Source organism: Varanus komodoensis, unplaced genomic scaffold, assembly GCF_004798865.1.
Source record: "Varanus komodoensis strain SLA01 unplaced genomic scaffold, ASM479886v1 scaffold11, whole genome shotgun sequence".
Classification (NCBI taxonomy): domain Eukaryota; kingdom Metazoa; phylum Chordata; class Lepidosauria; order Squamata; family Varanidae; genus Varanus; species Varanus komodoensis.
In genome coordinates this window covers 8,344,773-8,369,066 of record NW_025335317.1, presented here as the reverse complement: position 1 = coordinate 8,369,066, position 24,294 = coordinate 8,344,773, and the positions used below count along the sequence as shown (strand labels likewise).

General features: G+C 42.6%; 1 protein-coding gene across 3 annotated transcripts in view; it reads right to left on the bottom strand.

Annotated features, from left to right (window-relative positions):
- Positions 1–24,294, bottom strand: part of NRG3 (neuregulin 3) — a 575,245-nt gene that overhangs the window by 13,901 nt on the left and 537,050 nt on the right. For all 3 annotated transcript variants that reach the window (XM_044420021.1, XM_044420020.1, XM_044420018.1), the window contains exons 6-7: positions 12,945–13,071; positions 788–915 (exon numbers count right to left, since the gene is read on the bottom strand). In XM_044420021.1, coding sequence (XP_044275956.1) covers positions 788–915; positions 12,945–13,071 — 255 coding nt within the window. The remainder of the gene's footprint in view (positions 1–787; positions 916–12,944; positions 13,072–24,294) is intronic.

The window sequence follows — 24,294 nt, the reverse complement described above, 5'->3', positions numbered from 1 at the left end:
CACACACACACACACACACACACACACACACAATCTGGTTCATGTCGGATTGAGTTGGTGCCAATATACAGTGGACATGGCAGAATCCACTGGGCCAAGTTGAGAAAATCCATCTGATTTTCCACCCTTTGGTCCCCCAAGAGCTCTTCAACATGCAATTTGGCCTCTGGCTAAGTAAGGTTTTGTGACCCTACTATAAGTCAACAAGTGATGGATGTTCCCAGGCGAATCAGCCCTCATTAAGACTTTTCTCTACATTTGGCATAGAAACACTGCAGTGCCAAACAACTGAAAAACCACTTCGGACCATCGCAGCCTGCTGTTGCAGACAAATATGCAAATCAGCCATTTTTCATTCTGAATGCTGTTTATCTGGAGGAGGAAAACATAAACAATGAAAAAGCTTGAAGCTGGCATCACAGTCTGCCCACAGAAGGATGAGTCATTAAATTCATGAACAGAGATGAGGAAGGGCAGAGGGGAAAACATCTTACATTGTAATAGTTTCTGCAAATTCAATTGTCTCATTCACTGGTCTGTGACTACAGCTTTGATGCTATCCTTAATACTTCCTTTAGGCCTTTTATAAAAAGAAGAAGCCAGTGCAACTTCGGAGCAGAAGTAATGGCTGTTCTGGATCGAACACAAGACAAACTGGACATCTGCTTAATGAACAGAGTGAGGTTCCCTTAATGCCATGCACTTGGAAATGCCTCCCTAGTCATGGCAGGCAAGCGTTCTGCATAAGAACTACAGAACCAACACCAATTAAGAGTCATTTTCTTACCTGTGTGCCTTCGTAGCTTGGCTTCCTCTGTTGGGAGACAAGGCTTCAGGAAAGGACTGAGTTCCAGAAAAACTAGATTCCATCATTTTTTCCATCACAAGCTCGGGATGTCTGTTTGCCTTTGAATACTGTAGCAAAGCAAATGAAGACAAACAACCCAAGATTAACCACGTGTGCCTTACAAGTGTATATCACAAAAATTTAGAGTAGGAAAGGAACTCGGAGAACATGGTCCCTTGCCTCCTGTCCTCTAGCCTCTGCTTAAATACTTCCAGTCAAAGAAAGTCCACCATGGGTGAGAATTTTGCTTTGGTTCAGCTTTGATAAGAAGTTGCCCAAATTTGCAAATTCTTCATATTCAGAGGGAAAAGCATTTGAGGTTTTAAAAACACAGATGTGGGAGAAACCAAAACTGGCACTGGTACCCACCCAGATCTGGGGCTTTGCTTCCAGGTTGGAATGTTCAATCATGCTGAGGGCAATGGGAGTGCCACATCCTATTTCTGACATCCTCCTTTACTTTTACAGCTGCATAATGGACTGGCAGAACGTGACAATCCCAATGTGCACAGTCTTGCCTATTGAGTTTGGCCTGTCCAGAAAGGCGCGGATTTTATTTCAGTTGGTCCTAGATAGGAGGGGTTTCTATTTTTCCCCCAAATTTCTTTATATTCTGGATGGAAAGCACATGTGTTCTAAAATTTTGAATGATGAGAGGGAAAGTGAAACTGACACATATGTCCCTCCCCATCATTCACCTCCCAAGGTGCTCTGTTCCAATGCTCTGGTCAACCAACTCTTATCAAAATATGTTTTGGTGCCAATAGGTGTACAATGAGGAAGGTCAGTGGAATGGGACAGAAAGGTGAAGCTCACATAAAGGAGCTCTGCCAAACTGTCCCAGTCCAGAGGTTCTCATTTCGTCTAAATCAGGGCTTCCTATGCTAATAAATCTATCTTGCACAAGTAATAAATCTATCTTGCACACGTGGTGGATCTCACCAGAGCAATGGCATTCGCTGGAGACACCATGTCCACAGCACAATCTGCAGCTGCAAGAGATTTGGTGTGAGTAGAAGTACCCTGTTGGATTCTGCTCAATAACTTCAGTGGAGCTGGATTTTTGCACAAAAGCAAGGTGCAATTACTTTTCTTCCTCTATAAAGTCATTGCTGTTTGGGTCTGTGTTTTTTTTTTTTTTAACTTTGTTGCAATCCACGTGGAGCTCAGTCTTCTGAAATATTCAAGATACGTTCTCCTCCTTGGCAACCAGCCATTCAGCTTGTGACATAATTCAGCAGAGGAAATTCATTCTTGCTTTCTCTTGAGGATTATTTTCACAGGAATATTACCATGGTTGGACTGGACACATTACTTCATGTTAGGTCATGTGATTCCAAAAGGAACACAAAATAGAAAAGGATATACTGCATATAAAAAGAACAATGAAGTGTAAGAAGTGAAATGGGGGGGGGGTGCCATTTTGGTTACCATTGTGAACTGAACCTCAGCTGAATTTCTGTAGTTCCTTTTTGTGACAATCTTTTGTCACATAAGCATGCACATTTGATGCAAACTGAAAGTGCTCTCATGTATTTCTCAGGTTATGGTTCAGGTTAGGGAAATTTTAATGTTTAATGTTGCCTTCCTCAAATAATTAGCTGCCATACCAGAAACTTCCCACAAAACCAAAATCACTGAACCAAAGCTATTGTACCTGGGACATACCATGAGCTGGCCAGATTCCCTGGAGAAGACCATCATGCCAGGGAAAATTGAAGATAGAAGAAGAGGAAAGCCAACAGGCAGCAGCTTGGAGCCTCACTGTGAGAAACCTCACTGATTTGCTAAAGGCTAACTGGTTGAGAAGCTGATGCCAGTGCAAGCATCTGCTCAAAACATCCCTGAGAATGTGTGGGCCACGAAGAGCAAAAGGCAGGACAGCTTGGATACTTCAGTGAGATGGGGAAGCCCAAACGAGACAAGACTACAAGAGACATTATTTCCCAGGCTTCACCTCAGTAGCCGGTGACTCTCCCTTAGTGTGTGCAGAAGACAGTTCATCTAAATAAGCAAACTTCTGGCCCTTAACTCAATCGATCTGATGTGTGTTGTGACTTCATCTCTTCCTTCTGAGAGTTCTCATGGCTACAAGGCTATTGAAAAGAATCTTACTTATCTGGCATTTAAGACTATTTAAGCAACTGAATGCAATGGTTTGTCGCTCAGATAAACAATAAGATATACAGGCCTGTTGTGACATATTTTAATTCAGTGTGAAAGATGAGTTGTAATGCCTAAGGCAGTTTCTTCCAAACAAAAACTGATAATATTAAAAACAGAGGGGGCAAGGGTATTGCTAGCTAACAATGACAGAGAGGGATTGGGAGAAAAACAGAAAAGAAAGCGTTCCACATAATGCAACATTTCCTCCATTGCTCTCCACTTTCCACCACCCCCCGAACAACACACAATCAGATGAAGACAAACAGCTGAATAATAATTAATAAAATCCTTTAAAATTCCTGCATCTATTATCTGTTTTATTTTAAAATGAGTGCTACCAGAATCTGTACCACAGATGGGCAGTCATTCATGATGCACAATGCAGTCAATAAATCTGCAGCACCTGAACATAAAAACTCCTTTAAAAAAGATGAAATCCTACCAGGCAGGTGTTCAAGGGGAACGAGAGCAAAGGGAGGAGAAAGGAATCCAGCCCTGCTGTTCCTCCTGGTGTTTAAAAGCAGGCTGTGCGCACTCTGAGCTGGCAGTGAGATCGGGCTTGGGAACTGCCTGGCACTGAGTTGCCGGTGGAAGTGTGCATGGAAGCGATACACGCATGGTCTCTTGCTGGATGGGATCACCTGCTTTGCTGATGCCTGGATCTGCAGAAGCTGAGAAGATGCCAGGCAGGCCACCATGCAAGAGTGTGGGCTGCATTCAGCTTGTTGCCACCTCTGTTCTCCCGCAGCGGCTGCTCCTTAAGGTTTGCCCTCTCCTGTTGGACTCCCCTGGTTGCCCTGTGCTTGAGGCAAGGGGCACACAGCCAGGACAAGCAGGACATGGCCGTTGCTCTCCATACATTTTTGCCACTGTCGGCTGCCGTGCTGGATTTCTGGAGGGCTCTGATCCCCCAGATTTTCTCCACCCTGATTTATTTCAAAACAAGCAAATAATTTACTATACCAAACCCAGAGAGTGACTTTCACACCCCAGGATCACATTTTGTTGCATGATGTATGCATAAGCAAACTAAGAAGTTGGTCGTTCTAGGCCAGCCTTTCCCAACCTGGTGGCCTTCAGAGGCATTTGGACCACAACTCCCAGAATCTCCATCCAACAGGGCCACAGACTGGGAGTTCTGGGTGTTTCAGACCAGACACGTCTGAACAGCACAAGCTTGAGGAAGGCTGTTCTAGACCATTGCGATACACATGTCCCTGAATTTCAGTTACCTTCCTCTCAAAGGTATACACCAGACATAACAAGGGCATAAACATGTCCCAATCTACAAAATAATAGGCCACTGGGGAGCCTTTGCTACACCCTCCCCGTAATAATTTCCTGGGGCACAAAATGGAGCCAGCTACAGGTCATCTTAGTCCATCCTGAGTACCAAGAAGAGATACAACCAGCAACTAAACTCCACGTACGTTGATAGGCAAAATGCATGTTGATGCAGGAAAGCTTTTGTCTGGTTGCCTGGATTAGCTGAAACTTGAAATCCATTGCTTCCCTGATTGTAACCTGTGAGGAGAGCTTTCCATGCGAAAGAGAGAGCGTGAGCTCCAGAGCTGATTTCCAGGTGAGGCTGCCTCTGCAAAGACAGGCATGGCCTGTGGTGACCTTGGGATGGTGAGGCTTGCCTGAAGGAGAGAGCCTTGTCAATGCGACCACAAGTTCAAGCTGCCTGCTGGAAGCAGAGAGACTGCTCATGGTGACCAGACATGATGCAGCCTCCCCAAAGACGTGTGCAGCGGCCTTTCGACCTTCTTCCTGCAGCTGCCCACTGGAGGCAGGGAAGGCAGCCGCTGGAACCTTCTGGTGCTGGTGCTTGTCTGAAAACAGGGGGCTCAGCACTGCGATCAAGCTGACACAGGCACCTTCGTGCTGGAGCAGCCCACCTGCAGGAGAGAGGAACTGGAGCATGCGCTCTCTCACCTGTGCTGTGCACCTGAAGGCAAGAGTGCCTCTGGCTTCACATAAGGCTGATCTCTTTCACGTGGAAGGTGCTTTTTGCATCCCACACAGGACAAATCAGTTGCATGTTTCTTATGACCCCTGAATTGCATGTTTCACCCCAAGCTGGGAGGCCACCAAATCCCCCCAGTGAATTTTGAGTCATGGGGGGTGGACCTGTGCAACTCTGGGTTTGGAGCACTGGCACCGCCATGTGTTACACCCACTGCGGATGGATAGCAATTCCTCGGCTGAAGGTGGGGATAAATAAGACATTTATTTCGCTTTTTTTAAAATCAGAACTTACCCAGTTTGTTTATGTATTAGCTTTCTAGCCTGCCTTTTTTCTTATAGTGAACTCAAAGCATCTCAGATCATTCTCCTCCTCTTGCTCTCCGTCTTATCCGTACAACAAGAACCCTGTGAGGTAGGACAGGATGAGTCTGTGACTGGCTCAAAGTCACCAGTTGGCTCCATGGCTGAGCGGGGACTAGAACCCAGAGCACTCAGGACCACTGCACCGCACTGGCTCTCTCCAGTTTGCACCCTCTGGACCAAACATGGTCTCAGATGCAATCACTGCTCAAAGTCCAGACATTTCCAAGGTTTTAATGTGAGTTCTGGGCCAAAAATAATGCAACTGACAGCATGTGCACATGGGAAAACTATTTGTAAAAAACATGAGTTCATTCGTGCAAGAAGAATGCATAGATTTCAGAAATGTGCAGAACATTTGGGATTATGCACACAAAAGCATGGACACATTTTCATGTGAAAAGGGGGAAAAAGATTACTATCAGTAATGAGCAGGAAAATGAGCAAGCTTCTGGGCGAAAGTAGAACTCATATGCACCACGCTAACTGAATTGACATTGTTGGGATGTTAACGAGCCCTGTTTGTGGGTGAGGAAATATCAGACAGTTAACTGAGATGAGCTGTTGTGCTTCCACAGAGAACAGGGCAAGGGGTAACAAGATTCTTGTGAACCAGACCATTCTCCATAGCTCACATAAGTAATAAGTGGAAGGGGCTAATTTCAGAGGGTACTCCAGGGCTGGGGTGTGTGCTCTGACTTTTCCACTTTAGCTTGGCACTGCTGAAAGCTCTTGTAGAATAATTTGTTCTCATGCCAAGCGACCTCCTGTTCAATGCCCAAGTGCAGAGGGATTGGTCAACGTATTAGATTTGCTTGGCATTTAGGTACAGCAAAAGGCTTAATTGTGTTACTATTACAGAAGTGCTTATTGTCTCCTGGCTGATAGTATTTGTGCTTGTTGTTTGAGCAATTACAGAAAAGCATTTTTGAAGCATGCTGCTAAATAAATTAATGAATAATGATAGCACTTAAAAAATAAGCTTTTGTGCCATTTTTCCGATTATTCACAGTTTCATGGAGAAAATCAGCTGTCTAATGGAATTATGCAGTCACTTGACTGCAATTTTCCACTTCTACCTCCCAAGGCTGGCTATCCTAAAGAAATAAGCAGAGACCGCATGGTCCAAGAAAGAGGAGACGGTCCCCCAGCCAGCTTCTGCCCTGCACACAGAATCCTCTGCGTGATCTTCCCTGCTTCTGCTTCCTGGTTTATTAAAGGGAGGCTTGTTGTCTTTGTTTGCAAAACTCTTTCAGGGCCATTCAATTTTTGTGCTTTTCTCCTAGGTCAATGAGCTGTGTGCAGGTCTGAAGGTGTGAAGGAATGGAAAAGAAAATGGCCAATAACTACAAATGAAATGAATGGGGAAGGAAAAGGGGGTGAGGAGTGGGGAACAGCTTGGATGCGGTGGTCCTTCCACCTCCCAGGAAGTGAAGCTGGTCACAGCAACCCTCCCAGTCCCTTCTTCCCAAAAACAATTCCCAGAAAGCAGCCCCTCAGCCATGCTAGCTGTCCTACAAGTCATCTCCACTGTGATTTACTACTGAGGAAACCCTGCAACATATGAAAAGGTCACGAGAAACTGCTCTGAAGACATCTGGGATATGGCCTGGGGAGGATGGGAGAAGAATGTGACATTCCAGTGATTCAGGAATTACAGAGCCAGAAAAAATGGGCTTGGCACAGCTTGCCCCTTGGACAAGTCCATGCTTCTTCTGACCTCATTCTCCCTCGATCCTACAATTTGCATCAGGGGCTTTCTTCAGTCTGCCAACTACAAAGGAGGCCTGGAAAGAGGCAACAAAAAGTGGTGGCCCCCCGATTGAGGAATGATGTTCCATCTGAGGCCCGCCTGGAACCAACATTGTCATTTCAGCATCAGGTTCAAACTTGCCCTGTATTCTCAGGTATTGAATGGCAGTAATTTAATGTCTTGTGATAGGTTATGTCAGCTCATTTTAGGTCTCATTTTATTGAAATATTTTTTAGATGTTTAAACCATTTTCAGTATTTTAATATTGGCATGTGGAACTGTTTTAAACATCTGTACTAGAACTTTATATTGTAACTTATTGTACCTGTGTTTATAATTTTTATTGTATCTCCTGTTTGCATTTTCGAGAAACTGTTGTGAACGGCTCAGAGAGCTTTGTCTATTGGGCAGTATAGAAATAAAATGAATACTAAGAATAAGAATGCACTTCTTGAGATTAAAAGGTGTATTCTTTCACACAAGTGGGGTGGGGGTGAGGGGGTGGTAACTGCTTTTTCTGCTTCCATCTCTGGGGAAAGTTTTTTTAAAAAGACCTATTATCAGTCCATGTAACTAATTTCAGCAGCAGAAGTCTGGGTATTAGGTGCATTTCCATGAAAAGGAAAATTACATCAGGGAGAAATAGAAAAAGGTGAGGAATGGAAGTGACATAGATTATTAGTGTCTCAGGAAGGAGATTAGACAATAGCTTTTCTTTGCAACACAGTTTTTGCATCAAGTCTTTACATATGTAGGAGATAAAGGTCCTTTGATTTCCCTGCACTCAGTCTGTATAGTTCAGGTGAAGATTTAGCACCTTGATGAGATCTACCTGCTCAACGATTATTGGAGGAAGTACCTTGGCATATGCTTTCTCCCCACAGTGGCCCCATGTCCTACTTCCCAAGATGCCCTTGTGTTGGAAGGACTGCCCAACTGGAGCACTGATTCAAGATGACATGTCATAAGGAAGGAAACACCCATGTTTTTGATTTTGCATGTATGTTTTCTCCTCAAACTGTTGAAGCTTTAGTCAGCAGAGAGGTGTGAGAGAATAAAATAAACGGGTTGTGTTGTGCTTTTGCTTTCTTTTTAGCCACAGTTCTGCAAACAACTGTAAACATAGATGAGTCTGGCTGAAGTGCAAAGCAAATTTGCACTGCATTTTAACTGGCCACCAACTGAAGTAGCAGGATTATCCTTGCTTCCCTATATTTGCATATCCCATTCTCTTGTAAAAGATGCAAAGGGGACACCAAATTTGGCATACGTATTTCTGACATGAGCTTGCAAACTTCCAATAACAGAGATCCAAATTTAGGGTAGAAAGGCTGTGTGTGTGTGTGTGTGTGTGTGTGAGAGAGAGAGAGAGAGAGAGAGAGGGAGAGAGAGAGAGGGAGAGAGAGAGAGGGAGAGAGAGAGAGAGAGATCGATCCAGGAAGCACTGCTTCAGAATAATAATTCCAAACAGAATGGATCTGAGGGAATCTTTTCTCCCTCAGTCCTTCCACCTGAAGGAGAGAAGGTGGAGCCCACCAAAGTTTTGCCAGGGGCAGTATAATCAGTGAGCCCTGAGTTTAGTAAGGTTCTTGGAATTCTACCTCGAAGCTCAGCCTTCCTTTTTTCATTTCTGATACTACTTTTTTTCTTCTCCTGCCTCCTCTTCCTCCTTCTCCATCTTCTTCTACTGAACACACCCAAATTTAGCTCAGCTTGAGTGTTTTTAAATCCCAAATACTTCCGTGGGAGAGGCATGCATGTTCTTTGCTTTCTGTCACTGAAATGAATGCTACTTAGGCCCAAACTAGATGAGACATACAAAACGGGTGACTGGAATATCCTCCCAGTTTTGTTTTCCTCTTTAGCATAAGAGAGATGTATAATTTCTCCTTAACACATGGAGCTTACTCTTTATCTATAATCCTTAATTGCCATTGATTCTTCATAGCTTCCATCTAGTCTGAAGTGCCTGATCCTGTCTAATCTTGGAAGCTAAGCAGGGTCAAGCTGGGTTGAAATCTGGATGGGTGACTTGAGTCCTGCATTGAGCAGGCAGTTGGACCTGATGGCCAAGTAGGCCCCTTCCAACTGTATTATTCTATGATTCCAAGACACACACCCATAGCAAGAAACTCCCATCATACTGTGCAGAAGTACAAAGAAGGGTTACTCTGAGCACAACTGGAAGAAGAGCTGTTGTTCCAATATTTTCAACCATGGAGTGTGCCTGTACAAGAATGAATTTTGGGCTGGAATCCAGAAATCACTTTCCCATCTGTAGTGATTGACATAAATATAATTCAACCAATCCTGTAGATGGGATAGTCTATCTATAATAGTCTGTCCAATCTCAAAGGATTAAGGAACTGGAAGCATGTAATATGCTTCCTATTCTTTCTGTAACATCATGACATTTGATGTTGTCCTAGGTTTCATATAACTTTTGAAGACATGATAACCAGTTTATTGTAGCAGATAGAATGCAGAACTGGGACTAGCAAGGTCAGTGTTCAGTTCCATGAGGTTCATGGTTTGACCTCAAGCCAAGCTTTTAGACTCAGATGAACTTTCCTCAAAGGGTTACTGTGAGGATAAAATGGGATAATACTTTGTAGGTCACCCTGAGCTCATCAGAGAAGGGTCGGATCCAAGGAGGGTGATCAATAATAAATGTAAATTGGTTTAACTGATGTGGCTTCCATCCAGGAATCCTTGGAATTATAAGTCCTATGGTCAGACTGAAATCCTGGAACAGAAAAGTCTCTGTACCTGCACAATCCCCTGTATTCCACAGGAAAATCTCAGTGACAGGTGTGGTTCCTACAATAGGCAAAATGAAATGGACATAGACAGCTTATTTTGGGTCTCTCTTGAAGGGCAGAATATTGTTCATTAGTAGTATTGTAGCCATCATCAACTTCACAGCATATCCTACTGTTATGAAGTACACCAAAATGCTTTGTCGCTTTTTCATAGTAGCTCAATGTGCTTACAACCAGTTTAAATGCCTGTGTAGGTGTGATGGCAGAATAAGACAAGGTTTGATTTTTTTTTTTTTCCTGGCCCCGGGGGGGGGGGGATCAGTCCAGACAAAAGCTGTCCTGATCTTGTAATACCTGCCAAAAGTGCAGCCTGTGCTATTATGCAAAGTAACCTTCAAGTAGAAAGCAACCTTCAATTATGAGATAGTCAATTGCAATGCATAATGAATGCATCCCATTAATCTTGTCTCCCTGTGAAGTGAGAAGAAAGAGAAATGAACTATCAACTCCAGTAAAATGAAGCATAGCAAACTATGAGATGGAGAGGATTCCTGTTTATGGGCCTTGAGTTTCACTACTTGATGCATCTGTTCATGGAAGAAGCAGAGACATTTCTAAGAGGCAGAAAGAACCAACACTGTAAGAAGATCAAAGCATTTGGAGAGAGAGGTTTTTGTCTGTTCTTCTGCTTTTCCTTTTTGAATCAATGCATTGCTGCAACTGTAGCTGTGTTTGGGCATTCCTAAACTGGGATGCCTGGACATTTATTTATTTATAACATTTTTATGCTGCACCCATCGCTGAAGCCTCAGGGCGGCTTACAAAGAAAATAAATAAACAAAGCATAGAATAACATTTAAAACCACAAATAAAACAACCGATTAACAATTAAAATATCATTTAAATAAAAAGGTCTTGGCCTTGCGCCGAAAAACAAATAACAATGGCACCAGGCAGATCTCTCTGGGGAGCGCATTCCATAGGTGGAATTGAAGGAGAGGGATCCATGCCCTGATCCAGAATGCAGATTTTCCAGCATTCTAGATGGCGTGGAGAACCTCTATGGGTAGATGAAGCTTCAGAATGCCAGTATCTGTGTGTAGAGGACCATAAAAGTTATACCAATAGGTAGGATTACTGTGTTCCCTCTCCTTTCATGTTGAGTCTCCCCAGTAAAGAAATGCCTGAATTACAGATGTGTGAGGAATTCATTTTTGGGATAGGAATCCATGGGAATCTCTGAGTTCAGCTTCCCAGTTTCCAGCCCACTTTTTTGTATTGTTGAATCTGACTCACTGCCAAGTACTCTGAGTGTCTGCATGGTGCCTGCCAGGAATCAAGCACCACACAACCACTGTGCAAGCAGTACCCTTTTTCCATGCACGTGCTTGTAGCTTTTGTTGTGCAGTTGTTGTTTAAGAAGGTTGTCGGTTATGGAACTGGGATTCCACAAGTGTTCATGGACTTCTTCTCAGCTCAGCTTACTTTGGAGTCCTGGGCCAAGCATGTGAGGAAGTCTGCAAACTTCAGACAGGTGGATCGCACGCAGCTTTGTTGCAACACTGGACTGATTAAGGTGAGTGGTGTTGGGTTTTACATGAATTTTACTCATTTCCATCAGTATCTTTTTCTCAATGCCTTGGTTCAGGGAAAAACAAACAGACTCACTCCCTGATTGCACTCAGAGGGCAATAGATCAGAAGAATGAGGAGAAGGACCCTTAAAAATATTATTTGGTTCCAGATTAGGAAGACACAACTAGCTCTTACAGACCTGTTGACATGCAGGCGATGGATGGATGGCTATTTGGTAACATCATTCTAAAGAAATCGTGTGATTCCCACCATCTTACAGAAGGTCTGGGAGGTTCAGTGTTTATGCATGCAGTGACATCTTTGCTCCAGATATTCCTGAATGAAGCTGAATATTTAAACCTGGTCTAGCCCAGCCTTCAGCCCAGATTTGGAAGTGCTTCAGTCACACAGGTGACTGCATGAGTAGATGAATGGGATGGGGAAAAGGGTGCAGAAAAGGCCCTTCTCTGTCGTCACACCTCACCTTTGGAATTTCCTTCCAGGGGAGGTGTGACCAGCACCCACTTAACCTTGCTTTTAGTGCCGAGTTAAGACTTTTTTAATTTAGTGTCTGTTTTTAGATTACGACCACTGGCCTTGCAACTGGTTTATTGTTTTATTGTACTATTGGTTGTTGTTTATTGGTTATATTGTGTTTATTTTCTCCTGTTGCATTTATATAGTTGCATTTATGCTGTATTTTGATTCTATTATGTTTTATGGCTTTAGTTATTCTTGTTTTTATTTTTATCTGTATTTTTATGATTGTGCTGTGAGCCATCCAGAGAGCCTCTGGCTATGGGGTTGCATACAAATGCACTAAATAAATAACAGCCCCTTTACACCATCCTGCAGTATTTGATACCACTGGGCATGGGATCTACTGGGGTCTTTTTTTCAGGGAAGAGCTATTCAGTTGTGCCAATCATTACTTGAAGCATCCGCTCTGGAAGATCGTACTGGAAAACTGCTACCTCCCCAGATAACCTGGGTGTTTCCCCTAAAGTCATTCGCTGAGAATTGAGAATCTCCCCACTCATGCTCTTGCTCCCTGCTCTATATCTGCTCTTATTATCAGCACTGCTGACATATAATTGCAAACCGTGTGGAGGGATAACTAAGTATGTCTTTCTTCTTAGGCTGCTATTTTTCAGCAAAGGGCCCAATTGTTCCCAAGTAAGTTGAACCAATATATCAGGTTCCTCAAGGCAACATCTTTGTACATTCTCAATTGCTCCGTGAAGTTCTTCTATAAATTTCAGCCCTATCCAGAAGCTGAATTTTATGATGGCAAACCATAGCAAAACTTCATACAGCTCCATTTTGCACTGTTTTATCAGACTTAGTTGGAAGAGATCCATGGCTCTAGTTTTCATTGTTGTTGTCCCACACTGCCACAGGTGCAGATTAGTGGCATATCCGGGGGGAAGGGGAGAAGGTATGAAATCAAAGCCATTAGCATCAAACATTTAGCTAAACTATTGCAGAATAAGATTGGCAAAGTGACTTACGTGTTGCAGCTGGACTCGGCTTTGGGCCCTGGCCTCTGATTTTGCCATCATGCCGGAAGCATTAAGGCTATAGGTTTTCCCATTCTGCATCTCTTTCATCTGTTCCTGAATATGCTTTGTTTGTTTTCTGCAAAGAAAGGGGAAAAGACAAACAAAATATCCCCAAATAAAGACAGGCAGTTATTATTTTTCTCACTGCTCTCTCAACAGTGCTAACATGATTTCTCCATCCCATAAACCTGCTTCTCTACCAGTAACAGAAGGCAATGGATAACTGTGCAAAAGTGAATCCAGCCAGAGTGGACCCTTAGAAAAACCAAGGATCAATGCCCCAGATGGCTCCCCTATGCTGAGTTCCACTTTTCCTGATCATGGGTTTTCCCGCCCTTGCTCCAAGCCACTGGCTGCTGCTAGTGGAGGTGGAGAAAAGTGTGATGGGGTCCTCATATGGGAAAAGGACCTATTAATCTCTTCCCAGTGGGAGGACCAGTATGAGCAATTCTCTTGTCTCTTACAAAAGTGCAACCTTATCTTAATGGGTCTGCACATGCTGCATTCTAGCAACACCAGAGACTTGGAAAGCTAGAAATATACCCTGGACACTGAGATTTTATTTAAAAGTCACCAATGAGTTAAACACTTGCATTTATACTTCATTTGAAAAACAAGTAGGCCTCACATATTCCACTTCCTGTATACGTCTGTAGAATATCTGTACAATGAGTAACTTCCTTTTTAGGAGAATTTTATGATATAATCCAGGATTACTGGACAATACCATGTTAGAATGCATTGTCCTTTTTTCCTTTTAAACCCTATCTGCCATATATACAATTCATAATCTTGACTACACTTCAATTGCTCCCAAATTAGTATTTAAGATAAACTCTTATCTGCATGTCCCACCCATCACCTTTTTGGAGAGACAACCATTGATTCAAACTAAATCTCAGCTTTAAGGTGTGATTGTTCTTCTCTGTGAGACACCAGGTATAGCTCAGAAAAAGGGATAAAAGGAAAATTCACAGTTAAATGTTCACAGTTAAATGCATGCTAAACAAATTTCATGGTTTGGAGACACCATGCAAATCAAAATGTATTGATCTTTCAAACTTTGTGCTTTTGCAAATTTTGGAATGGAGTACTCAAAGTTCACAGGGTGGGCAACTTAGCAATGCTCAAGGTCACTGAGGTTCTCTGAATTCCTTGTCAGAGCTGATTTGAGCTCATCTGCATTCCCCAGTAGAAGCATCTTTTTTAATCAAGAAAAATACACATTTTCACAAATACACAAAAAATAAACAAATACACATATCAAGAAAAATACACATTTTCCCCAACTGAAAAGTGTGCAATTTTGAAAATGCTCATTTTCCCTGATTGGAAATATACATCCCCCCACCATCGGTTAAAGTTGGGGAAAATGCATATTTGCACATGTAATTTCTTCTAAAAATTAATGCAAAAGGCTAAAATTCAGGAAATTGCTAAATTTTCCTGAGAAATGATTTCCTGTTTGTGCTGACGTTCAGGGTTGCAAATAATATATGTTCATAAAATTTACTAGCAGGCACTAAAGACTTCAGCTGGTAATGTATAGTTATGGAAATATGTGAAACCACATGCATCATGCATTTCCTTTCTTCTGCTTAATGCAATTGGCTTCTGCCACATCTAGTTCTGCCCTAAATTTAGGTGTTGTCAGGAATTTAGTGTTAGGTGCACACCTGAACAGCAAGTTTATGTATGCAGCATGTTATATGGCATTGCATTTCCTATATTCATTCCATGCCCTGAACCAAAATGTTGAAAGTAACGCTGTCCGCATGGCTGAAAGAGGGCTTTGTGATTTAAGGGGAACTGATGGTGGGGAGAATGGTTCTATCTTCATTACATTTGTTTGTGCTTGCTCATCTCAGCATGTGTCTCACTGGGATGTTGACAACTTTTTTGAAATTAAAAGCTTGTCACCCAGGCCAACATACAGTCTAATACATTTAATCTAACTTCTTTTGCACAAAGATGGCCTTTTCAGAGCAAATAGGTTACTCAGCAGCAAATGCAATTACACATTAATACCGCTGAAATGCCTTTGTTAAAATGTTCTGAACATCTTAACGTAGAGCTTTGTGTAATATTTTCAGTGATTGCAGAATAAGCTTGGACAAGTCCAATTAAAGTTACAAATGTCACCTATTCCAGTCCCCCAACCATGCAAAAACAAATTCTGTGTAAGCTATAATCGTCCTTTCTATTTATAGGACAAACTGTAATAACCCAGAAGGTGGTGCGTGTGTGCTTTCAGGTCCTCAGCCATAAAGCCCACTTCCCAGATCTCGGGCAAGAATCTCCTGTATTCTCCTCTAATTCTGTTTCTTCTGAGTCCCCCATGAAATCAAGGCAAGGTGTGCTGCTGATAGACAAGTGGTCATAAGCATCTGGTCCACAAACAAGCAACCATGCCTATCCTGTGCATGAATCTGTGATGGTTTTCCTAAGGTCCTTGAGCACCACCAATCAGTCTGATTCAGAGCAAAGACAAACCATCATTTTCACTTAGTTTCGAACCAGTTGCAAATAGTTTAGTATAAATGTTAACAGAATGTTTTGTAATGTACACTAATGAAGATATTTGATGTGCTATGTGCCCATGAAGCAACTCTGGTCTATCTTTCTTGACAGTTTACCATTGAACTGAAGCAAAATTCAAACTGAAATTTCAAGATCCAGCTTTTCCTTCAGGATTTGAGAAAAAGTCAAAGAAATTTCATTATGATCCATGCATTGCCCATAGAGATCTAAAAAGTCTAGAAAAATTCCTGCAAAGAACAGGAAAACCAAATTTTCTCCAAAGTATATCAGAAAGTTGGAGGAGGAAATGCAATGCTTTCTTTAATTTCTAGAGATCTTATTTTACTTTATTTCATTTTATTTTATTTCATTTTTACTTTTGGCATTTAAAATGTATTATGTAAACTTGGTTTGCTCATGAAACTGTTATATCTGGTATATGAAGTTTGATCATATAGTTGATTGTGACAAGAACTGCAAATTTACTCAGTGCATTCACTTTTAAATGTTTATTTATCTTACAAGATGCTGATCTCTAAACAATCTCTGGTATTTGAAAGCTGTTGTACGCTGCTCTTTCTTGGATGTAAAGCTTATGTGATGATCTGATATTATGCTTAGTATTACATAAAAGACTTCTTGCTACATAGATTTTAGAAGTCGGTTTGGGTTAGGGTTAGGGTTAGGGTTAGGGTTAGGGTTAGGGTTAGGGTTATCAAAAGCATTTTTGATAAATGCTTTGCTCACAGTTTTAAAAGTTAAAAGTGGTCAAGTTTTCCAGCTAGTAGGAAATGGGTAATGGAAGGAGTGTTCTCATTGTTTTCTAAATGTTCGGGGAGTTTCACATCTCTAGCCAGTCCAAAGCTGGACCTCAAGGTTTTGTTCCATGTAGTCTAGGATTTCTGAAGCTGTTGGTGAGATGGAGGCCTAAAAGTCTAGATCCTTGCCTGCAGCAACAGGGAGTTAGTTACTTCCTTGTTGACTGGGGCTGGCCCAAGACTTTTGCTGCCTTAGATGAAATAAAATGAGATCGGCAGCTAATTCTTATATCATCTTAGGCTATAGGACTGCATCTTTCAGTGTACTTGAGGGAACACATTTCCATGTGGCTCTCTCTTTGCCCCTCAGCATCTGGCGACAGAATAGTGCAGTTTTACCCAACTGAATCTCTAAGCCAGAAAGAAGTTGCGCTGTATCTTAAGTTGTTGGTTTGTTTACTAGGCAGCTAGGAAACTGTCCCATACGAAGTCAGATCATTGGTCCATCCAGAAGAACATGACCCCAACCACTAAGTTAAGCCCCAAAGCCCATGAATCTTCAGGTTCAGTAGAACTTATTTCTATAAATATTCTTGGGGTCACACTTAAAACAGCCATGAATTCTACCTAAGATTTATTTTGTCTGTGCCATTATTTTACTTGCATCAAACTGTGGGGAGTTTTGTATTCAAGCTCTTAACAATACTAGAAATAAGAAAGGAACATGGCCAGATCAAATGAATGTTCGGGAAGATTTATTGTTTCAATGCTATAATGAATTCAACATCAAAATGGAAAAACAGCTGCAGAGTATATTTGGAGGGCTTTATTACAAACATCTATTTAAAAAGAATTGGGGTGGGAAGTCACACTGATTCATGGGGGTTATTTCAATGCTATGTTTTATGTGCATTTTAATTATGTCTTTTACCAGTATGTACAGCTTGCATTCTGCAAGTATAAATATATTGCTGCTGTCACCAAAAATCCCCTCTCACTTCATCTAAAGACAATTCTAGCATGTAAAGGGGAAAACTCTTCATGACCAGCAGTTGGGGTTCTACCCAGTGTTCCTCTGGATTTGATTATAATGTGAACCAATTAAGAATACTCAGAAGGGAAGAAATATGAGTTTCCTAATAAATTTGGAAATATCTTAATCGTTTGGGGCATCATCCTCAACCTTTGGTGCCTTCCTGCAAGTGCTGACTCCACGAGAAGCATGGAAGGTGGCAAAAAGGGGGAGAGCTGCCTTTGTGATGGCTCCACTGTATATGGAAGAACCTCCACACTGAGGCCTGTCTGGCACTGAATTTGACTTCTTTTTTGTATCAGCTCATGGTGGCCTCTTCAACGGACTTTCAATGGACCGGCAACTGAGGGGGAAAGAGTTAAGCACCCTTCTTTTGCCATGCAGCAGGCAGAGGACATTTTTTGACTTTTAGAGAAGGGATGGAGGGAAAGTAGCAACAAGGAAGTTCCTCTATTATGCAGTTTGTGGAATGGGTGCAATCCAGCAGTCTCAGAGGACTGCAAGTAACACTCAGAGGATGGCAAGCAACCTTTGCATGGCAGGAACAGCAAGGAGGCAAAGTCTGCCTCCAGCCTTGCAAGTCACTTAGACAGCTGATTTTGGCAATCCAGCTGCATCACTTCAGAGGGGAAGAGAAGGAACATGGAGCGCCACCAGAATATGTCAGATCCTGGTGGTCCTAGTCTTCTTTCTTCCCCTGCAATAACCCTCTGTACCTCTTCTTTGAGGTCATTCTTACAACCTCGAAGAGGCAGCTGGCATGGTTCTTCCTGCACTGGCTGCAAGGTTGGGTTGGGGAGGGATTTGCAAACGGATCCTTGGCTCCAAGGCCAGAGATTCTTTTGATGCAGAGCTGGGCATCCAGAGAGTCGTATGGCTCCTAGGTGCAGTCCAGAGAACCATAGGATCACTCTCTGAGAGAGTGAGCCCCAGGTATTTGCTACAGAACCTCAGAGGGCTGGAAGGGGAAACCTGGGTTATGCACATTAGCAGCAACTCTCCAGTGTATCAATGAACTTATTTCTAAGTTATCTATTCCAGTATCTAGTAAATAAGTGATCTAATAACTTATTTATTTCTCAAAACAAAACAAGCTAGAGATGCCAGGGTTTGAATTTGAGACCTTTGGAGACCTTTCACAAGCAAATGCATGTTCTGCCAGTAAGCTATAGTCTCACCAAAACATTTTCTTTTTTTAAAGAAAATAAATTAAGTAAACTCATGTTAAAGCATGAGATTTATCTATCTACTGCCACCAAAATTTGGACATTCACTTTACCATACATGCATTGTATGATATATATTTATACACTTAAATATGCGTACATTTTAATTAAATATTTCCACTGAGGTACATGCTGAGCCTATCAGGGCAGGGTCAAGCTACATCAGAATGGGTAATAACCTTCCTTCCTTCCTTCCTTCCTTCCTTCCTTCCTTCCTTCCTTCCCTCCCTCCCTCCCTCCCTCCCTCCCTCCCTTTCTAACCTGGCCCATTATTCATATGGCTCCCATTAGGGATAACTGAATTGGCAGAAGTTGGACTGTGCAAGTTTTATGGATTTTGGGGAAGGTTTTGTTCCATTGTTAGCCTATTTGTGCATTTAACAATGTTTAGCTGCTCAAATGGTTTTATATGTTCATTTTAATTGCTGCCTATTGATTTTTCTCCTTTTTACTGCATTATCTATTGTATTTATGGTGCATGTTTTCTATGAGTTGTTTTGAACTGCCCGGGGAGCTTCTGCTATGGTAATACATAGCAATGAAAATAGTATTATTAATCATACTTGTATGCATTTATGCAAATTTGAATTTGCATGATTTTGCAAAACCTGGAAATGCGCAAATCACTGAAAAATGAAGAAATTACATCTGTGCCCTTTAGTCTTCCAGACAATTTGTGCATTTCTGGTTATTTTGAATATTTCTAACAGTCCATTATAAACTCTGAATCTGAACTCATTTGAAGCCATTGCCAATTTTTCTTTTATAACTACCCATTATTTAAAAGCTGCAAAATTCAATGTAGCATGCAATTCTATATATATTTAGACAGGAAAATATGCTGCCTAAGGATTTCTGGGACTTGTAGTAATTTTTTTCTGCCTAAACATGCAAAGGGTTGCCCCATTAAGAGTGTAATCATATACATGAATACTAGCAAGTAAGATCCCTTGAGTGATTGAGTTACTTCAATATAAAGGGATATAGGATTCCTGCCTATATTTCTAGGATTCTACACATATTAAGTTGCATCATAGGTTTTATTGATGTCTGAGTCAGTCCACAGACTAGACCTGACCAGGCAACCATGAACAATCCGCATAGTTCTAACTGTATTGTGCTTTACTTCATGCTATGGCGTGGCCTCATTGATTCATCATTTGCTACATGCTGATACAGCTGAAATAATGATTGGTTTGCTAGTTTAGAAGCCATGAAATGGGCCTGCCCCCAGTTTGTGGCTGATGGACTGTGGGTCCCAGCATAGTCCAGAGAAAAGTTTTCTTCTGTTTTGTTGGTGAACTCAGTTCAATGAAATTAAAAGCATCAAACTAAATAAAAGTGAAGAAATAAGAGGATGCACACAAAGAATCAAGAAGATTGCACTACTGGGAAAGCATGGAACATATTTAGGTTGTACAATGATGATGCGGGCCACCCAAGAATGCAGCCATCCTTTGGAATAAATGTCTAAAAGAAAGCACATAAAACGAAAAGACAATGTGTGACTGGACAGTGGGTTATCTAGACAGGGGTTTATTGTAGTGGGTGCAGATTTAATAGGGACATGTGTGTGTGTGTGTGTGTGAGAGAGAGAGAGAGAGAGAGAGAGCACCATTTGGGGTTAGGAATCCATTGGATCCCCTGGGTTTGGCTTTCTGGACTCTGGTCTGCTTTGCTGCAGCTGTGAGTCCAAGTGTTTGCATGGTGCTCACCAGCAACCAAGCCCTGTGCAGCTGCTGCACAAGTGGCATCCTTCTCCCATCGACGTGATTTGCAGCCTTTGTTTGTCCTGCATAGGATGCAGAAGGAAGTTGATGGTTGCACAACTGGAGCTCCACAAGCATTTGCGGCCCTGTGACAGCTCAGCTCACCTTCTCACACAGTACTCAGCATGACAGGAAGTCCACAAGCTGAAGAGGGATGAAGCTTTGCTGTGACACTAATTCTATGGTATCCCTATTAACCCCATTCTGTTTTATTCTTGGTGAACACAACCCTGGCAAAGTCCATGTAAGTGGGTTGGATCCAGAATTCCCGTGTATCCTTTGCAATAATGTGGTAGGTGGTACTACAGGGGAAGAGCTAGAAGGAGAAGGGAGGAAGGTAGAAGGACTGGAGAAACAGGTTGTGGCTCAGCTTAGGAGGAGCAGTTAGAATCCATAGCTGAAATTCCAAGCTGGTGGACCCCAAGATAGATCAGGTGGTTGCTGAGACTCAGATCATTTCAAAGACTGTGGGATACCTTAGAGAGCATGTGAATGTGGAGCAGGGCAAACCTAGCACCATTAATATCAATATACAGCATTAGTTAAGTGAGTTGACCAGCCAAGAAACATAGAAACAAAGTGAGTCAGAAGGGGCCTCCCAGGCCATCTAGTCTGACCCCCGGCACCAGCTGGCTCCGCACACGACATGCCCGCCATGTGCATGTCCAGCCTATCCTTGAACACCCCCACCGATGGGGCTTCAACCACCTCTCGTGGAAGCCCATTCCATGCCCTCGGGGTCCTAACTGTCAGGAAGTGCTTCCTGGTGTTGAAATGGAACCTTGGCTCCCTGTGCTTTGCTCCGCACTTCAAGAGATTTGCCCTTGAGGATCCAACTTGAAGGTGCATTTCGCTTTGGAGGGGACTCAGCTTGGAATCAACTACTTATCATTAAGCCACTTTCCCCTAAAGACCAATATACCGCTTGCTTCTTTGGTCACTTACTTCCACAAGACTCTACATTCGTACTTGAAAGCCAGCCTAGCTGGTCAGCTTTAGCATAATGCAAACTTCAAGTTAGGAAGCTACTGTCCTGGTCTGCTTGGCGAGATGGAGAGAGGAATGGCATTGAGCCTACCTTACTCCAAGGGAGCCTCCGCAAGAGATGCTTTTGATACAACCTTGCATGTAATAATTCAAAAACGGATCTTGTTCTAAGGTTTCTCTCATTGAAATCAGTGGGATTTGACTTGCTCCGAATCATTGCTGGCATGGCCAGCTGTCCACAAAGCATTATTCTCCCAGTGCTCCTGATCTATTGTGGTTACCTGGAAGAATTCAGGCCTTTGAATGGTCTAAACATTTATCCTTGTTTTCCAAAAGTGAGGGAGAGAGATAAATGGAAAGGAATGGGTGGGGGCAAGAGAGAATCTAAGGGAACAAGAGTAACTTGTCCTTGTAAAGGATGCAATATTCATCTCAAAAAGGGCACTTTCACAAGAGACCCTTTACTCACATTTTAAATTTCTCATGAATCTGCAGTGATGTCACATTGCTTCAGCTCATACATGGATATTTTTTTTTGCACCTGTACAAATATCAACTCTTCTATTTTCATCCCAAGGTCAGTGTTCTCAGGAAAAGAGTTGGTGTGCTGTGGTGCTGGTTTTTCCCAAGGACAGAAATAGATGTTGGAGCACTTTAGAGAATGGGCCAAAGCAGACCTGATGTTTTAATTGCATGGATGCAGTTAATAGGAATAGCATTTGCAATGTAACTAGCAGCTGTGTGGAAGTCTGGACTGCCCAGAAACCATGGGGATCAGAGAGTGGGAGTTTAACAACAACAACTCCTCCACCACCTCCTCCTCATCGTAGGTGTTTCATTGTTATACCAACCCACAGATGAAGCTCAGACAGTTTAAAACAATCCATAAAACAGACGATAAAATGCAATTGAAAATATGGAAATCAGAAAAAGCCCTCTTTTTCTCTACTGTGGCCCCAAGAAGAAATGCTTTTCTGAAAACGCTGTTTGCATGTGAGAAGCCTCTCTTGTCAGGACTGTGGCATGGAAAGAACCACTTGGACTCATCCTTCCCACAGTCCTGAGGATGCTCTTCACATGCCAAAGATGAATGTTAAGGAATTTCTCCAAGTAACATCCTATCTACTTCAACTGTGCAATCCTATGCACAACTGCTCAGAATTTGTCCGACTAAGTTCAACGGAACTTAGTTTCTCATCAGCAGGCACAGGATTGCAGATTCAATGCACCTACAGCCAAGGGGGAAACCAGCAGCCCGCAGAGACAGTCCATGCAACCTACTTCAGGCACCCTGCCCCTCCGGCCCCCTCATGCATCAGCATGTCCAGTGGGATTTTGACTTTCCCCTTTCCACTGGCAGGCACTCATGCTCATCCAGAACAGCTCTGGAAACTTCTTCCAGTTCCAAAAGTAATTTATTATAAGATGAGGCATTCTCGGGGAGGCAATTGGTTGGAAAACCCAGATCCAAATTTTCCATGGGTACCAGACATTATCTATGCTATTCTATGGACTCCAACCATATTGAGAAAATGGGAGCCCATCATATGATTGGAAGTAAACTGGAATTCTTCTAGGATCTATACTATAAATGTAAAATTGTGGGCCCCACCAGAACATACTGCAAGAATTATGCAATCTTCAGCCAAAGGATACTTTCCAGGCTATGAGCAAAGCATCATACTTGCCTCACCTCTGAAAGTTCCCCCAAAGCCTTTCACTGCCAAAGCAACTAAGATATGGGCATGACTGGTAAATAGCAGTCGAGTGTGGGAGCAAGCCCTATGACAGCATAGGACCCTCAGCCTTATTTAAAAGGCCCTCTGCAAGGTATCGGTCCATTCCTCTGGCAAGTACTGGCTGGGGAGGAAGAGGGAGAGAGATGGAGAGCCGTAGAGCTTATTGGCTGTGATTTAAGTGGAGCAGTGTGTCCCTTCTAAGCGCCTCTCTGAGCTTTCAAGAAGCTGTCCATGGTTCTGAACTCTTACCACTCAAAATAGGTTCAGTACCAAGGCGACCTCCTTTAAAGTTCAGATTGGCCCCCAGTCCAACATTCTGAGAACCACACCATCCTGGCTGCACTTCCCCAGTGAGATTGGGGCCACCAGCCACTGCCTCTAGAAGGAAACACAACGGGGTAGCAGAGAGAGGGGGTGGGGGGGGAGAGAGAGAGAGAGAGAGAGAGGGAGGGAGGGAGGGAGGGAGGGAGGGAGGAGCTCTACCACTTTTGGGTCCAACCCTCCTCACTCACTGTTGGTGCAACTTAGAGAGTTTGTGGCAAACAAATCTATTTTTTGCTGATAAAATGTATGCAATGTGCAATGTGCAAAGGGTATGCAAATTTGCAAAGTATATATATATGTATGCTTTACACACATATTTTCTATGGATAAAATTGTCTTTTCAGAGCAGAATTTGGCTCTTTAATTGCCACTGTCTGGAGAAGGGAGGATTGAGATTTACAGACTAGTCACAGTCAAAGAGAATTGCAGAGATTTACGGACTAGTCATAGCCAGAAACAGAATGATGGAGGCTGCGGAAAGGAGCACTGATGGAGTTCAGAGTGGTCCTGAGTAATATTACAATGTGGAAAACCCACAACACTCCTCCTGTTTGTGAACCAAGGTGCTGAATGCCAACAGGATTGTAGCGAAAATGAGATGCAACAAGGAAGTATTAACATGGACAGAGAAACCCTGAGATTTGCAGAAAAATGGAACATCTTTTTAAAAAATTAAAACAAAAAGACAACATAGCCTGAAACACAGCTCAATAAGGACTGAGATTCCCAGGAGCAAAGGTATGTAGGGTGTAAGCTAAGAGGAAGCACAGAAACCCAGGGTGGTGTACATGTGTGCCAGTTAGAGCTAGGGTTGTAAGAGGAAGCCATTTTGAAGTTGAGATGCCATCAGATTCCCTGGGCTCAGCTTCCTGGGTACCAGTCCGCTTTGTTGTGGCCATGAATAATTGTTCTTGGAGTATCTAACCAGAATTTGTTATTTGTT